The sequence below is a fragment of the Elaeis guineensis genome, chromosome 1 (assembly GCF_000442705.2).
Source record: "Elaeis guineensis isolate ETL-2024a chromosome 1, EG11, whole genome shotgun sequence".
In the NCBI taxonomy this organism is placed as follows: Eukaryota; Viridiplantae; Streptophyta; class Magnoliopsida; order Arecales; family Arecaceae; genus Elaeis; species Elaeis guineensis.
In genome coordinates, this window is record NC_025993.2 from 162,070,266 (window position 1) to 162,088,851 (window position 18,586).

The following is an 18,586-nucleotide window of genomic DNA, read 5'->3' on the forward strand; positions in this document are numbered from 1 at the left end:
TGTAGCCAGTTGCAGCTCAACCCACCACCAAGATAGGCACGGACGAGTTGTATAGCCTCTAGCTTGTTTGTGTTTTCGAAAATGCCCCTCGGACTTTTGTTGCATTATTGAGCACGGATTCTCTATGGTATGCAATTTGCACGATAGAACCTAATAGAATGGTTGACGGCTGTCATCAGAAGATGGATAGCTATCAAACAAATGTTCTTATGCATCATATACCATACTGATTTAACGTTCCATCCTCGACTGCATCCATCCTCAGCTTCGACTACTGACCCTATCTAGCCCACCTCCACTATCTACCCATTGCCATCCCCTTCACCTCCCATGCCTCTTGCCTTAGCTTCATTTCTTCCATCCTTGTCTCCCTCTCCTGCCAGGCCCTCCACCCAATGCCTCTAGCCCCCACCTCCCCCACTAGTACCATATACACAAGGGGCTTTGGAGCCCTGCAGCTAGATTGCCTACAATTACTGGAGTTGTATTATAGCTTATGCTGCATGCAGCTCAAGCAACAGCCCCTGGGAATAACAAACTGATCAAGGGCCAGTGCGTAGCATGAAGAAGTTCTTAATAATAGTCCACATTAACCCAACAACCCTCATCTAGCCTGAGCTGCAGAGATGCCTGAGACAAATCCTTCCTTTCGCCAAGGGAATCCATTTCAGCAAAGTTCAGAAGCACCTATTGCTCTCTTATACAAGCCAATCTAAAGGCAAGAAAAAAAAAGGAGGCCCAGGCAGCACAAAGAAGCCAACAAGCTCCTGCTAAATCTCTCAATACTAGGAAAGCAGTGATTCCGTTTGGCATAAAGGACATCATTAAAAAAGACAAACAAAAGAAGCATCTTGGTGGACGTTTCACTCTCCCACTCCCTCCCTCTCCCCGAAGTGAAGACTGGAAAAGCATTTCTTGACTGGGTTACCTTTCAAGAACTAGTACCATTCCAGCCCTAGCAGCAAAGAAATATATTCTCAAAAAAAAAAAAAAAAAAAGTAGCAAAGCAGTACAATGATATTGATATGACATAGAAAAGATATGGTCCATTTTTTTTAAAAAAAAGGAAGAAAAAAAAAAAAAAAGGAATTTTACGGGCCAATAACTATCCGAAACAGGACAAATTCTAAAGCACAGGTATTAATTGGGTATGAACGGCCCCTGAAACATAGGTTGGTCGAGGCCAATGATTGACCAATTCTATCAATGCCAATGGAACCATCATTTGTGTGCCTCTAAAATGTTTAATTTGGGAATCCAATGGAGCCTAGGAAGCCCCATTAGTCTGTTAAGTTCCCCGACTTTTAATCAATGTGAGTTAGCTATTACAAGAGTAGATGTTTCCACAATCAGAAGCTTGCTTCCTGCATATCACTGTTTATTTGTAAGAGGTAATATCTTTGGTCATGAAGGAGCAAAAATAGTAACCTCATGCTTACATGGTTAGTTTCACACTGGAGCATAAAATATCAAGTCATAGTTATTCTGAACAAATTCTGCTGTTATCTGGTTTATCTGGATTTGTATTTTACCAGACAATCAAATAGATGGATGGCTATGAATTTGTCTAGTGTGAGAACTGATCAAAGACTCTTTCATATATTCTCTCTCACAGTTTCTCATAAAGAAAAAAGACGGAACAAGTTGGTAACATTAAACTGGGACTGTAACTCAGAACCCTAAAGTATAATATCTTCTACCTGCGCTAATTATTGCAACCCATACCAGCTCATCCATTGTAGTTTAATACTTCATTATGATCTGATCTTGCAAAAACATATGGGAAATTTCATGCTTGATAAATGTATATTATCGAATTGCACAAGGTTTTATCCGTACCTCATTCTCGGATAATTGTTCACCTCACATTTTACCCATTCTTAAAGTGATTAACTTTTAATTCATGAATGAAGAATCATTTTTAACCTTGAAAGCCTATATGCTCCCAGAATTGAATTTGACAAGTTTAGGGGAAAATAAACAGCATCTAAAATGAGAAAGAGAGAAAGGGGCAGAGGTAGATACATAGATATGTATGTGCACACACACACACACACACAGAGAGAATGCTTTGTATTGATCTCAGTTGGAAGAGATGCCAATCGTCATCTAACATGAGATTGAAGAACTTTCAACATGCAACAGCTGGACTTGTGGCATCTCTAATCAGACTGTAGGACCTCCAAATTGTCATCAACTCTACGGTTTTCACAGCCCATATGTAAACTAAGAAGAACGACAGAGTAAGGACAAGTAACACACAGCTCAACCCACATCACCTATTTTACTCTATCACCACCAAAAGCTCAAAGACTAAGACTGCCACACTACATTTATCACTCTTCACATGCTTCTAGCAAGCATCTCTTGGTACCTCCTATAAGACTCCTGCTTCTCCAACCTAAATTTCTCATGGCAGCTCGCGATGAACTTCTCAGCAAGCTGGTCAATCTCACTCCCATCATCATCCCTCACTGAAGCCTCAGAATTCTTCTCCTCAAGCCAATGAAGGTACCCAGAGAGTGGCGGCTCCATGTCTTCATCGCCCTCCTCGGTAGAAATTATCGAGTTCCACGTCGAGTCGTAGTACATGCGACTAGTGCCGAAGACCTCCATGCTTGCAGGCTCTGGCATGGGTGTGATATGTGAAGAGGACCAGTTGAAATGCATCCTAATGGAACTAAGGAGCTTATTATTTTTCTTCCTCCTTAGCTTGATGGTGTAGTTGGCGGCCATGCTATTCTTCTTGTTGAGAAGCTCCATGACCATGGACTTGGCCTTGATGATGGCTTGGAAGACATGGCACACGTGTGGAAAGACATAGGATTGAAGCAGGGTTTTTATCTTGCTAGAGGTTGAACTTGGGTATGGTGATTTCACTGCGAAATCATTGAGAGAGTGCAGGGAATTTAGATGGGATTGGTGAGCCATGAGGTCCAGCACCTCAGTTTGTGACCCCCAGTGACATTTTAAACAAGTTAGGCCACACAAATGCCATTCCAGTGGAACCAAATAACAGAAGTGCCCTTCTTCTGAAAGCGTAGGTTGGCTTCTTCATCCATATGTTTATTGCCTGTCATCTCTAGCTTGTTAACTCATTATAGATCCTCTTTAATTAGGGAAAGATTAAGCCTTAATCCTGAACATTTTTGTGAATCTAAAGACAGCTAATTTAACTGTCTTGTACCATCAAGGGTGCAAAATTATGTAGGTGGCCGCTATTAATTATGTTCTAATTGCAACATGATTAGAATTAAGTCGTGATATTGTAAATGAACTACCTTATCAGATATATATATAGAATGTATGTAACTTTGGCTTTGCTTCATAATGAGAGATGACCCTTTCCCCTAGTTAATTAGCGTAGATGATGGCATTATTTTAAAGGTTCTAGATCGGTGTCCTGAGGATGGTTGGGAAGGAGAAGAAGGTTGGTGTGGCTTCTCTGACATTAGCATATGTGAAGAGAATCTCTAGAACAGAGGAAACAAAGCAACAGGAGTGCTGATAATAGGTGAACCCTAAACGACTTTATATCTGTACCAGAGATCTACCAATCACATGGAAAATCGTGACCTATCGTCCTTATTTATTCCAGTATTTTCTTAAGTCAAATATCATCTGCAAAGCAGTCCCAAACGTCCAACTTTCTAGGTTTGAGATTCTTTTGAAAGGTACCCATGATTACGTACCTAAAGTAGGGAAAAAGCAGCTCATCTTCCTAAGCTCAATACTAACCACTTCTTCTTCTCTCTCTCTCTCGAAATGAAGTTTAGGCAGCAATTTTTTTTTTACTTTAAGCTTTTTTGGTTTTTTTTTTTGAGAGAGATAAAGATGAGGCTTAAAACCTAGAATATAAATTGTTTAAAATCCTTTCTTCGGTATCTAAAAGATCAGAGGCTTGTATTTATCAATGCTTTTTTGTTGATTAATAACATGCTGCATAAGAGGCTTATCTTACGTGTACATACCTAGGAACAAGTATAATTACTAAAATTTATATCACGTTTGTTCTTCATATAAGAGAGATCAATGTACCGATAGTTTTATTAATTTAATTATATTATCTAACTTATTGATTTACTTAAAAAGAGATATCAATTAATTGTGGAATGGTGATCATCCTTTTCGATATTAAAACATGAAATCATGAGATTATCAAAAATCTTTTCAACCTTTTACTAATAATTTTTATTCTAGGCTATGGCATTTGTGGCACTTTACATAAAAAGGAAAAGGTGATGGAGATTGATCAGTAATGGAATCCTATAGCACCACCAGCCTAGCCTCTTTAATTGCTTCGGTTCAAAGTTTATTGCATTAGCGCCCTAACTGAAAAGCTACAAGTATCATAAGCTTTGACCCTTTCCCATGTCTTGGTATAAACTTTGCATCTTTTATCGAAGCTAGATTTTTGTCACATCTTACATAAATTAAAGCATGCGTATCAAAATGACTAAAGAGGCCTCCAGAGAGAGAGATTGGTTTCTTGTTCTTTTCAGAGGAATGTGGGTTTCGGAATAGTGCACTTCTTTTTTCTGTTTAATGGCATCATTTGTTTCCATAGAAGGAATGGGGCTATGAGTTTTTAGACTTGTAGCCATGACATTGAGGCCAGAATTGCTATTCATCCACTTGGCATGCTCAAGAAAAGAGAGGCTTGGCAGCAGTGAAATCTTTGTGTACTTCAAAATGACTCCAACCAGCCCTCGTCATTCCTCACCAAAAAAAAAAAAAAAAAAAAAAACTAGCCCTCATCTTCTATATACTATGACATATGCATGTCTTCTGGGATATATTAGTTATATTAATTTTGGTGCTCTTACTAAGGGTTTGGGTTGTATCTTTTGTACAAAAGAATGATTGATTTGAAAGAATAGTATCCTATAAACCAATCGCATGGATGATGCGATGGAACTATTCTATATTTTCTTCCTACTCATATCCATGATATTGGTTATTTTATATTTATGAGGTATTTTATTTCGTCATTTGCTGTATCATATTATTATAATTATGACGAACTTCATAGATTAGGACAATAGTTTTAGGACCATGATGAGATCATGCCAGTAAGACCTAAAACCTTAATAGCCTCAGTCTGAAATATTTTCAGTTATAAGATCATCGAGTCGGAGATCGATGATACCGGTAAGACTGGTACATCCTATGTATGTTCGAAGGAAAGGATGATAGATCTTACAATCACTTGTACGGTGACACTGATACAAGGATAAATTGATCTACAGGAAGAACATCTGATGAAGCCTTATCAACATATCAAAAGATGGTTCTCCAGTAGGAGTGGTGCAAGTAATTCTTAGACCTGAGATCACCATGGTATCTTATGTATATAGATCCCTACTTTGGTTCATTTCCTAGTATGACTCTTTGAGACTTATGTAAGATGTTTTGGATTTGATGAAGTATGCATGAAGGTTGTAATTGGTTAACAAAGAATCGGTCACTCCTTATAAGAGGAGAGAATATCCTATATGGTCTCATAGGATGATGATTTAGAGAGTCTCTGGTCTGAGCAGGAATGAACATTAGAAAGAGTTTCTATTAGTTCATCAACCAAGTCATCATCATCAGATCGAGATACATATTGATAGGTATTTGGGCTTGACATGATTTCATGCCCATGGTCTGTCTGGAATATTGTGTGATTGAAAGATTGAATTGTACGATAACTCTCCATGGAAGGGTATTTTTGGTATTCCATCAAATTTCACATCTTCTGGACAGTCATATCACGTTGTTAGATGCCAATCTTGACTTGTGGCTTCTAATGAATTAAAGAGTTTAATTCAAAAATTTAGTTAGAAAATGTTCTAATTAATTGATACATTTGGGTTCAAAGTATCTTGGACCTAATTGGATTAGGTGCACTTGAACCTGGATCTACTGCTGGCTAAATGTGGAACCGAATGGGTCACACACAATAGAGATTGGTTTAGAACTTTTGATTAGGTCTTGTTGAACCTAATTAATTCAGAATTTAATCCTAAATGGGTTTGGGTAAAGCATGCTAGCACGTGTTTAAACCCATATCCCTAATCTATTTGGATTCATTTGTAGAATTGAGCTTTGATTAGTCAAAGACCAAATCTAATTGGACTCTTAATTACCTTTAAATGGTTCAATGGTTTATTATGAATTGGATCCATTACTCCTTGAATTGAGGGCATCCAAATGTTGGATGCATGAGAGGAATTTAAGTGAAGAAAGAGTTCTCCACGCTTTGTCCCCTTGATGTTTTTATGTGAAAGTAGTTTCATATATTCATTAGGTGGCGTCATAATTCCTCTCGCCTTAATCCCTTCTTATCCATTCATTTAAGAAGGAGACCATGACTTCTTAAATTCCCTCCACGCCATTTAATTTTTTCTATCCTTGCGTAAAAGGATTTCAAGTAGGGGTGGCAATCGGATCGGGTCAGGTCATAATCAGGTCAGGCCAGAAAATCGTCAATCCAAACCCGACCTGTTTATTAAATGAGTCAAAAATTCAAACATAAACCCGACTTGTTTATTAAACAGATAACTCGATCCGACCCATTTAATTCATTTATTAAATAGATCAAATTAGGTTAAACAGATTAAACAGATTAAACGGGTCAGGTTAAATGGTAATTAAACGGGATCTTAAATAGATTAAACAGATTAAACAGGTCGGATTAAATGGGTCAAAAATAGGTTAAATAAGCTAAATGGATTATCTGACTCAATCCGACCTAAATATTAAATGGGTTAAATGGATCAGATATCTAAAATTCAAATCCGACCCATTTATTGAACGGATTAAACGGGTTGATCCGTTTATGATCCAAACTCATTAGCCTAAATCCAAATCTATTTATGACGAGTCGAATACGGATCGGATTGGCAGGTTGGGTCATATTTTGCCGGCCTTAATTTCAAGGGAAGGGTGCATTCTTTTTGAAAATCCACGTGAAGAAGTCCAAGAGTTGGACATAAGGAAGACTCCCCACTCCATCTTAAATATCTGCTTTTGGTATTTTAAAGGGCATTCAAGAAACAGGGACTCCACGCTAGCATCAAGAGTTGTGCACCTATAAAACACCCTTAGGTTGCGTTTGGTGCATCGTTAGGCAATCTTGGAAGGTAATCTGGATTGCCTTCAAGATAAATTATCACCATTAAATTGTCAGTAATGTTGATTACTTTGTTTAGCACATGTAGATAATATTACAGTAAAATTACTGAAAATTTTGATTGACATATTTGATATGACAATCAGATTATCGATAATATGAAATCAAATTCTTAAAATATCTTCTTAATCTTATAATAATAATATTATATTATATTATATTATAATATTACATTATGATATTATAATAAACTATTATAATATAATATAATATATTATTTTATTTTAATAATATATAATATAATATATTATACTATATTATTATATATAATAATATTATATTATATATTATGTTATATTAATAAAAGATATTCTTATAATATATTATAATATAATAGTATAATAATATAGTTAATATATTATTATATAGAATAATATTTATATAATATACATTATAATATATATCAATATATAATATTTATGATAATATAATAATACATTAATATAATATAATATAATATATTATTATATATAATAATATTATATCATATGCTATATTATATTAATATAATATAATATATATTATTATAATATATAATAATAATATATAGTAATATAATATTAATGATATTTATATAATTAATATAATATAATATATTTTAATATAGTATATTGTAATATTATATTATAATATTATAATAAACTATTATAATATAATATATTATATTATTTTAATATAATATATTATACTATATTATTATATATAATAATATTATATTATATATTATATATATTAATAAAGATATTATTATAATATATTATAATATTCTATATTATATTAAATATATTATAATATAATAATGTAACAATATAATAATATATTATTATATAGAATAATTTTATATAATATATATTACAATATATTAATATAATATATAATAACATATGATTATATAATGATAAATTATTATAATATAATATAATATACTATATTATTATATATAATAATATTATATTATATACTATATTATATTAATATAAGATATTAATATAATAAATATATATTATTATAATATATTATAATAATAATCAAATAATATATAGTAATATAATATTGTAATAATATAATAATATAATAATGATGTAATATAATATAATATAATAATATAGTATAATACAATATAATTTATTGTTATATATAATAAGATTCATATAATACATATTATAATATATTATCATATACTATATTATTGTAATACAATATAGTTACTATAAAAATATAATAATAGTATATTATATTATAATATATTATATCATATTATTATATATAATAAGGGGAGGGTGAGAGCCGTCGGGAAGGGGGTGGAGGGATGGATTTTGTATGATTTTTTTTTGAAGGATAATTTTATCTAAAATTTTTTTACAGCATTGTCAAACAAATGGTAATCTGGATAGTCACTTCTCTTAAGGCAATCCAGATTACCTCTGAGAGATAATCTGGATTATCAAAGTAATCTGGATTGTCATCCAAAAAGCATACTAAACACAGTAATCTGATAGATTCACTTTAAATTATTAATAATTGAATAAATTATCAGTACCAACATAATCTAACGTGAAAGAATTCATGTAAGATAGAATCTTATCCCATAAACCCCACGCGCCCTTTTGGCTCTGACGTCCAAGAGTTGGACGCGGTTTGGTGGCTTTAAATAACATCCAAGAGTTGGAAATAAGGCTCTCTACATTAAGACATTTGATGTCTCATACATAAAATTCTACGCCCATTTGCTCCATGTGAGGAGGGTCTTCACGGCCAGAAAATGTACGGCGATGGAGAAAAGTTTTTTGAGAGAATAACTCCTCCATACTTCATGCCAAAAATAATTTTCAGCCACTGGTTTGGATGTCCAAATATTGGACGGTTTGGTGTGAGTTTGAACCTGTCCATGGCTTATTTTTAAGTCAAGATTTGGGTTGAAAAAGGGCTGATTACATGGAGCTTAGGTGTGGATTTCTAAGGTCCAAATGTTGGACAAGAAAAGGTCCAAATGTTGGACAGGAAAAAGTCCAATTGTTAGACAACAAGAGGGTTAAAAATGAGAGGATTTCATGTCAAAGAGAGGGATGAAAGAAGATAAGAAAACATCAAGAGTTGGTGATACAAGATAAGGAGGAGCTGCAGATTTTTTTGAAAAAAAAATTTGGTGAATCCAGATGGATGAGAGCCCTAGATCGAGATTCATATAGATCACCGTTGGAGGCATACACTTAGATGCCTCAAGGATACCCATTATCGGGCAACTCGGATCTTCATATTTGGTATATCATTTCTGATCTCTCATTTATATGCTATATGTTTATGTTTGATTGAATGCATCAAGGTAATTTTGAATTATGGGATTGGATTTCATGTTTTCAATAGTTATTGCATATCAAGAATTTAAAAAAAAATCATTTTTGCTGTGTATCCGATTCCCGACATGATCTTCTTTATTGGATCGCATCTCGTGTAGATCTCCAAACACTCTAAATTTTTTTTTCATTCATGATTATTATATGATCTAACGCTTGACATCACAAAAGAAGATGAATCATTTTTTCACACAAAAGGTGCAACCCAAACCCGCACGCTGATGGTTGACAACTTTAGTTGGCTGAAGATAGCTATCAATTATATTGATATTGCTAAACTTTCTGTTCACTCGTTCATGTTGAAATGATATTTTGTTAGGATTTGACGTCTCGAGATTCGATCTACATTGAGCCCACAACGAGCTTCACGGTGAAAAACGGAGTCCAACGAGATCAAGTTCACCTCAAACGGAGCTCGGATGGAGGAGATACGAGCTTTTGAAGCTTGCACGAGATCCGAGACAGTGGAGGACCGGCGACGGCCGGCAGGACCGGCGGCGGCGGCGGGCCAGCGGAGTGGCGGTGGTGCGGCCGTTGGCGACGGAGCGCGGCTAGGCGCATGACGGGCGCACGGCCCAACCCACGTGCGGGGCGCGGCCCAGGCCTAGGCTCCTGGTGCGGACGCGGCCCAGGCCGCGCCGCACGGCCGGCCCAGGCGCCGCTGGGCTTGGCCTGTACCCTGGTCCATCATGGACCGGGCGATCCATGGTGGACCGCGTGGACTGCCTGGGTGTTTCTCAGGCATTTCTCGCAGTTTACGATACTATTCTGTGGATCGATCACGATCGGACGGCCCAGAGAATTCCGATCTTGATCCAACGGTTTGGGGCTTGATTTGGCTTGATTTAGGACTCCTAATCAACATCTAATTGAGTGTTTAAGGCCTTTAAAAGGCCTGTGCCTCACAGAGAAGTGGGGTGGTCTGGTTTTCGCTGTGTACACGCTGTACGGAGCTTGTGAGGAGAGAAAAGAGCACGCGTCGTTGAGAGAGAAGGAACAGGAGGCTCCTGGATAGTGGACGCTAGTCACTTCAGGGGTTCAGGGGGATCTTCGAAGAGAGAGAACTTTTGTGAGGGGAACTTTCTGTGAGGAAAAATTGGGTGTACGAGGGTTGAGGGTGAGATCTCCTCTTATAAATTTTTTTTTCATAATGAAGTTTGCATGCCCCGTAGAGGCGAGTCCTTTTATGGCTGATCCACGTATTTGATTATTTTTTATTTTATTTTTTTTTCTTTCTGCTGCATCGCGCAGTACCAAAAAGGTCCTGGGAGGTGGTATCCTAGCCAAACATCCATCCAATAAGTGGTATCAGAGCAAGGCGGTACAAGGATGCAGATTGCAGTGGTGGTGAGCAAGACTGAAGATGGAGAAGACATGATCAATCAAGATGGAGATCAACAAATTTGATGGTAAGAGCAATTTTTCTTGTGCAAGCAAGGGTGAAGGACGTGCTCATCCAACAAGAGTTGATCGATGCTCTCTTAAGAAGCCGACCACCATTGAGGTGCGAGATTGGAAAACGACTACAGATGCAGGCGGTGAGTACCATCCGCATGTACCTGATAGATGAGGTGATCCATGTGCTGAGCGAGACTTCTCTGACAGTGCTGTGGCCGAAGCTCGAGGAGTTATACATGGCAAATCTCTACCAACACTCTTTTCCTCTGGAGGTAGTTTTACTAGCTGTGGATGGCTGAGGGACAGACGTGCAGGAGCATCTAAGCCACTTCCAGAAGATCCTCATCGATCTCCTCAACGTTAACGAGAATGTTAAGGAGAAGATCAGGGTGCTGGTTTTGCTAGCGTCGCTTTCATCTTCGTACGAGTCTTTGTGACTACTCTTCTAGTGGGAAAGAGCACCATCAAGATGGATGAGGTCACCGTGGTGATACTCCAGAATGAGGTTCTAGGAGGGAGAACCCTGCTTCGAGCTCAAGTGATGGTAGCTAAGTTTTGGTGGTTTTGAAGGAGCAGAAGACGGTAGACGGAGCGACAGGAGATCGCAACGAGGACGGTCCAAGTCCAGGAGGGACTTGAGCAAAATCAGGTGTTACTGGTGTGAGGAGTTGGGGCATCTAGCCGAGATTGCCCTCAACTTAAAAATGGACGGTGGCTGCTGTGGCGACGGCCGACAACGATTCAGATGGAGATGTCCTGGAGATATCTGACGAGGTATCTACTTCTTCCCAGCAGTGGATATTAGATTCTGCATGCCCCTATCATATATGTTGCAGAGAGGAGCAGTTTGACTCTTGAGAATAGTGAAGGCACTGTATATTTGCCAGATGGATCGAGCTGTGCATCAGAGGCATTGGATGATCAGTTGAAGGACACATGATAGTACAGTGAGGAGATTGGGGGAGGTCCGATACATATTCATTTTCAGGCAGAATCTTATTTCACTGAGCAGACTGGATTCGAGAGACTACAGGATGGTAGCTGGTGGAGGAATCCTGAAGGTGCTTTCACGCGATAGGATTGTGCTAGAGGGAAAGAAGGGGAGAAGAGGACATTATTACTGGTAGGGAGCCAGTGCGAGGTGGAGCTTCGAAAGCCAGGTGGAGCCCAGTACGAGGTAGAGCTTAGGAGCCTGGTGGAGCCCAGAGTGAGGTGGAGCTCCAGGTGGAGGTGGATCGGGCATGAGATAGGAGACTCGAGAGGATGAGAGGCGACGTCGCAAGGTGAGATTCTATTGCCGTTGGACGATGCCTCGAGTAGACCACAGGTTAGGAAGAGCAAGCATACGACGGAGATGGGATCGAGCGGCCTGGCTCGACTCTCATGTTTGCCCATCCATGTCAGTAGGTGATTGCCTTAGGCATGGGGAGAGGAGATTAGAAGCTCTCAGAGTTAGGAAGAGGTCGAATATCGAGTCAAGTAGAGATTGTTAAAATTTGATATCTCGAGATTCGATCCATATTGAGCCCACAGCGAGGTTCGCGGTGAAAAACGGAGTCTAACGAGATAAGATCACCCCAAAAGGAGCTCGGATGGAGGAGATACAAGCTTTTGAAGCTTGTACGAGATTCGAGGTGGCGGATGACTGCTGACGGCCGGCGGAGCGGCGGCGGTGCGGCCGTAGGCGGTGGAGCGGGGCCCAGTAGGCGGGCGCACAGCCCAGTCCACCCGCGAACGCGCTAGGCGCGGCTCGGGCCCAGGTACCCGGTGCGGGCGTGGCCCAGGCCCGCGCGCGCGGGCTGGCCCAAGCCCAGGCATCATTGGGGCCTGGCCTGTACCCCGGTCCACCATGGACCGGGCGGTCCATGGCGGACCGCATGGATCGCCTGGGCATTTCCAGGTGTTTCTCACGGTCCACAGTACTATTTCGTAGACTGATCACGATTGGACGGTCCAGGGAGTTTTGGTCTTGATCAACGGCTTGGGGCTTGATTTGGCTTGGTTTAGGACTCCTAATCAACATCTAGTTAAGTGTTTAAGGCCTTTAAAAGGTCTGTGCCTCACAGAGAAGCGGGGGTGGTCTGGTTTTCGCTGTGTTCGTGCCGTACGGAACCCGTGAGGAGAGAAAGGAGCGCGTCGCTGAGAGAGGAGCAGGAGGCTCCTGGACAGCGGATGTCGGTCACTTCAGGGATTAAGGGTCTTCCAAGAGAGAGAGCTTTTGTGATGGAAACTTTCTGTGAGGGAGAAATTGGGTGTATGAGGGTTGAGATGAGATCTTCTCTTATAATTTTTTTTTTTCATAGTAAAGTTTGCATGCCCTATGAGGCGAGCCATTTTGTGGTTGATTCACGTATTTTGATTATTTTTGTTTTCTTTCTTTCTGCTGCATCGAGCAGTACCGAAAAAATTTGAGAGGTGATGTCCTAACTAGACATCATCCAATACATTTGCAAAGTGCTAAATGATCCGGCTCCACTTTACACCAATTTTCTTCTTGTCTGTTCTGATTGGCAGTAGGATCAGGGAGTTGAGAGAAGAGTAGCAGTGGTCTTATTTTTTTAAAATTTTTATTTTTAACAATACCCAACATTTGAACGTTGGACCAATGCTCCTTTCAAATTTGATGACATTTAAAATATATGTGAATCTTTTTTTGGGTAAGAAGCAATTTATGGTCTATGTTCAGAGACAAGTTTACGGTGTTATATATGGGCCCGCCACTTTGGAATAAATGGCTAACTACAGTAAGACTATTGTTGCATGTGGTTTCCTTTCTTTTCATTTTTTTCACCTTTTTTTTGTGAGAATCTAGGGTTGTAGGGCAGGTGGTAATAAGATTATTTCTCTTGTATTACCAAAATATTCATAAATTTTGAGTTTTTAAAATGTTTGGGTTTGATTTTGGATTTCAGTTATTCGGATGAAAAAAGAAAAAGAAGAAGAGAGAGAAAAAAAAATAGAAGACATTTTGGCCACAAATCAAAGATCAAACCTCTACTTACTTCGCACCAAAAATTATATCACACATTTTTTAGGAACAATGTGAATAATATTGCAGCAATTTTTCCTTTACCATCCTTTTTCCCATGTCATGATGCCATTGTAACCCTAGAAGGCTAATCAAGTAGTGGGACCACAAATAAACTGAATGATAAATCACAAAGTAATTTAAAATGAATAACATCACTAATTTTAAATCCAGCCAAAATCATTTACTAGGTGAGGCTGGGATGAGTCAGAATGCAAGTTTAATGATATCTAGCTAGGTAGGTTCAACTAGATCCGAATATCATGATGCACATAATATCTCTTTTTAGCAATATGACAATAATATCTCATTGCTAAAGTTTGAACCCTACTATACTAGTCATAACTAGAGTTTTATCTCGAAATAATAGGTAAACATGTGATCAACCAACCTTATTTCTCATAGCAATTCCCCCCCATAGGGGTATAAGAGTATTTATAGTTTCTCATGGAGAGAGTATGACTCTAACTATCATGACGTCGCTTGAATCAGTCTTTGGTCACCAAATCTTGAAAACTGGCCGCAATTTCGTAGTAATTTGAGCGAATTTTAGCTCAAAGCCAATTAACGTATGACCTAGTATCGATGGAATTATAAATAACATAAAAATTATAAATAAATAGCAAAATCTAATAGAAAATTGAATAAAAGTACTATTCAATGGTACTTACATATATGATATATAATTGAATTCCCACTCTACCCCACCCCTCGTGTTGTCGCTTCTCTCGTTCCGCCGCCCCTGCGAGCAATCAACTGGACCGAAACATTTGAACCGGCACAATCTGTCGCCGTTGGATAACGTCGTCCGTTCGGTGGGTGCCGGCACAAAGAGCTTGCCCGCCGAGCAATCTCTGATTTCCTTGCTGTTCGGCCGATTTGTGCAGATTATGCGATTCTCGTGGGCCCAAATACACCCTAACCGGTTATCCACCCACCCATGTTCCCTTCTTGAGCTAGTTTCAAGGAAATGTCGCGTTACCGTGGGCGCCCCTCCGTCGAAAGAGCGCACATTCGGTTTGGCACCTGCCGTTGACGGTCATGATTTTCCGATCAGACATTGCTCACAGTCTTTCGGTGCCTCCTTACTTTGGTTTCTTGGCATGCTTTTAGTGAGCTGTGCAGTAGTGTGCCCGCTTCAGGCCATGGTATTGAGACGCAGAGTTCAAATCATATTTTGCACCTACCATCTCCCAAAAATGATGTGGAGTAAAACGTGTGAGCTGACGCAATCGAACCTTTCGAGTGGCGACGCCATCCCCGTCGTCTGTTTTTCTTAGCTCCCTGACCATAGTTAATAATATCCCGGTCGACGCCATCCTTCTCCTCGACCATAAATTATTTATACGGGCGCCTTATCTGCCGTCCTTGTCCCCTCCATCAATCCATCTTATCCATCCGTGTACATCTTCAACAAAGTGACCGGCAGATCCGTCGTAGGACTCATAATATATGTATGCGCGCATCAGGAACGTTGTGTACCACGTTTTGCCTTTTGAGGTCACCTGGTCCTATATAAGGCCGACTCGCCATATACCGCTATAGCCATCGAGAAGAAGCGATAGAGAAGAATCGCGCGGTAAGCTAAGGAGCAAGGTGGTGGAGAGATTAATAATTGCGGAGAAAGGGATGGATCAGCCGTGGAGGAGATTGGAAGGGAAGGTGGTGATGGTCACGGGTGCCTCCTCCGGCATTGGCCGGGAACTCTCCCTTGACCTCGCCAGGGCTGGCTGCAAGATTGTCGCGGCCGCGAGGCGGACCGACCGGCTGAAATCCCTATGCGACGAGATAAATAGCTTTGGACCGCTGTCTTTGTCTTCATTCAATCCAGAGCCCTCCGTCGTCCAAGCTGTGGCCATCGAGCTCGATGTCAGCGCCCAGAGCTCCGTGATAGAGGCTTCGGTGCAGAAGGCGTGGGATGCCTTCGGCCGGATCGATGCTCTGGTTAACAACGCCGGAATCCGAGGTAATCTTGATATTTGAGTTCTTGTTCTGTCGTTTTTAGGTGGTGGTTGGTGATGTTTTTTTTTTTTTTGGTAGGAAGTTGGTGATGTTTAAATAAGAGTTATTTTGCCAAATTCCCTATGTGAAGTATTTATTTGCTGTCAAACTTCAGTGAAACTTCATACGGAATCATAATTTGGGGAATAGCGGTAACAGAATTATTTAGAACTCAATATATATTGGCTGTCGATTTCCTTTGATTGATGGTGCTGAAATAGGTCAAAGACTAGCCATCAGACCATATCAGGTGGACTGATCCAACCGATGAGATAAAAGATGTCTTCTATAATTTGAAAAAATTGATCAAATGAATGGAACTTTTAAAGAAAAAATTAGCAGAACCGAATTCTCTCATCCACTGTGACATATAATTTATCGATGTTCTGTTTTATGTGATGTAATTTCCTGATACAGTTTTGACATATCAACTTCCACGGACTTCTTTATAGTGGTTCCATCTGCAAGTCAAATGAAAGAGTCTTCTTCCTTGGTTATGGCCATTTTCTTGATTTAATTTTGCCTGATGCCCAGATAATCGCAGATTGTCCATTAGCACTCTTTTTCTTTGGTTATTGCCATTTTCTGAATCGAACTCTGCGCGTGTGTCTCAGGTGGTATATATTCTCCACTGGAGTGGCCTGAAGAGGAATGGAACGCCCTTATGGCCACAAATCTGACTGGCTTATGGCTAGTATCCAAACATGTCTGCAAACGGATGCGCGACACCAAGCAGAAAGGATCAGTAATCAACATCTCATCGATCAATGGTCTTGAACGTGGGCAATTACCTGGAAATCTTGCCTACTCTGTATCAAAAACAGCGGTTAACGCGCTTACCAGGGTAACTTTGGCGTCTGTTTCTCTGAGTAATAATAGCTTTTAGTCAACCACTAAAAAAAAAAAAAAAAAGCTTTTTGTCCAACTTTGATATCGTAAATGAAGAATTTTACATTCAAATAGTTCAAATTCTAAGATTTTAGTCCCAGGTTTACCAGGCAGATTTTTACTACTTAAATTGCTTCAGATGTTTTTAGTCCTTATTCTTCTGAAATTAAGCTTCAAAATAACTATATCGTTTTTCCTTCCTTTTCTTTTTAATTGTAACTAACAGGTTATGGCTTTGGAGCTTGGAGTGCATAATATTAGAGTGAACTCTATAAGTCCTGGAATATTTAAATCCGAGATAACAAAGGGCCTCATGGTGAAAGACTGGCTTGACAAAGTGACCAAGAAGACTGTTCCCTTGAAAACAACGGGCACATCGGATCCAGCACTGACGTCGCTGGTCCGGTATCTGATCCATGATTCATCAGAATATGTGTCGGGCAATGTGTTCATCGTTGATGCTGGTGCTACGTTGCCTGGTGTCCCCCTCTTCTCTTCTCTATGATCCATTTATTCTCCAGCTTCATATATTGCTCTTCCAAAGTGAGGATCATAGTACTCTGATGATATTTGCAAGCTTCTATTTCCCCTGTATCCCTTAATTTTCTTGATAAAAGTGGGTTGGGTTCCCGAACTCTTTCCTTCGTAAAATAGACAATGTATCCAAGAGGAGCAAATAAAGTTTCAAAGACTATTTGCAAGGTGGTTGCTAGCGTTATAAAATATAATTCTGCTCGTGTAATTCCTGGTTTGTCACTGGAGTTCATATACTCTGTTATTGTTGCAGGCCTTAAACATTAAGCAACTAACAGCACTGCTCGGGGTACAGAAATGACTCCTTTAATTATCAATATTCATGCCAGCAGGGATCAATTTCTATCAAAATAATTTCTTAAGCATTGTGATGATGATTTTAATTCTGGACGGACTTAAACTACGTATTCACTGAAATTTTTGAAGCTTTGTGTTGATCAAACTTTTCTGCTTGGAAACCAGTTTCTTGATCCGATTCTTGGATGATGCATTTCAAAAATCTAAAATCAGATTAGTTGAACGTGCGTATCTCTCCATTGGAGAGAATGGGAAAATTTGAAAGTTAACATGATCTTTGAGTAAGAGTCCAAGGGTTATCCTAGATCATGAAAATGCCAGATATTGTAACCAAAAAGTTCTTTAAGATTGATATGTAAAAAAAATACACCAGTGTTGGTGAGCTAGCAAGAATTCATTGAAAAATTGCATAAAAGTTTATATACAAATAACTATATAATGGTAATTACATACAATTTATACATATGTAGATATGTGTAAATCACTTCCTAATACCTAATTCTGGTACTTTGATCGAGCTTTGTACCTACAAAATGAGCTGAGCTGTCTTAGTTGGACTATTGAGTTGCAAATTAAAATTTGCTTTTCAAGGCTAGGAATTTGATTGATTTTATGGTGAGAAATGAAGTGGACCCACTACTAATTCTTCTCTATTTTTGCGATCTTGTTCTCATGTAAATGATAGAAAAGAAGTTTTGCTGAAAAATTTTTGGTTAAAAAAATCTATTTCAGCATCCAGAATGTTTGTAGCAAAAGCAAATCATGACTGTCCAATTGACCTTTTAGTCTACTGGAGGCGGTCAATCTAAATTAAAGGTGAGACGCATATTATTGGATTTTCTGACCATAAATCAGGCTATCCCCCTCCATTTTGATTCCATTGACTCCAGCACTCTCGTTTCCGATTGC

The 18,586-nt window shown here is 38.9% G+C and overlaps 2 protein-coding genes across 2 annotated transcripts; one reads left to right on the forward strand and one right to left on the reverse strand.

Moving 5' to 3' along the window:
• Positions 1 to 1,944: 1,944 nt before the first annotated feature.
• LOC105039531 (uncharacterized) lies at positions 1,945 to 2,958 on the reverse strand. Its single transcript, XM_010915714.3, has one exon. The coding sequence runs from the start codon at positions 2,929 to 2,931 to the stop codon at positions 2,344 to 2,346; it is 588 nt and encodes a 195-aa protein (XP_010914016.1). The 5' UTR covers positions 2,932 to 2,958; the 3' UTR covers positions 1,945 to 2,343.
• A 12,525-nt stretch (positions 2,959 to 15,483) lies between these two features.
• LOC105039456 (uncharacterized) lies at positions 15,484 to 17,547 on the forward strand. The gene is made up of 3 exons (XM_010915609.4): positions 15,484 to 15,923; positions 16,573 to 16,802; positions 17,073 to 17,547. Exons 1-3 carry the CDS (start codon positions 15,587 to 15,589, stop codon positions 17,349 to 17,351), a joined length of 846 nt encoding a protein of 281 aa, XP_010913911.2. The 5' UTR covers positions 15,484 to 15,586; the 3' UTR covers positions 17,352 to 17,547.
• The last annotated feature ends 1,039 nt before the right edge of the window (positions 17,548 to 18,586 follow it).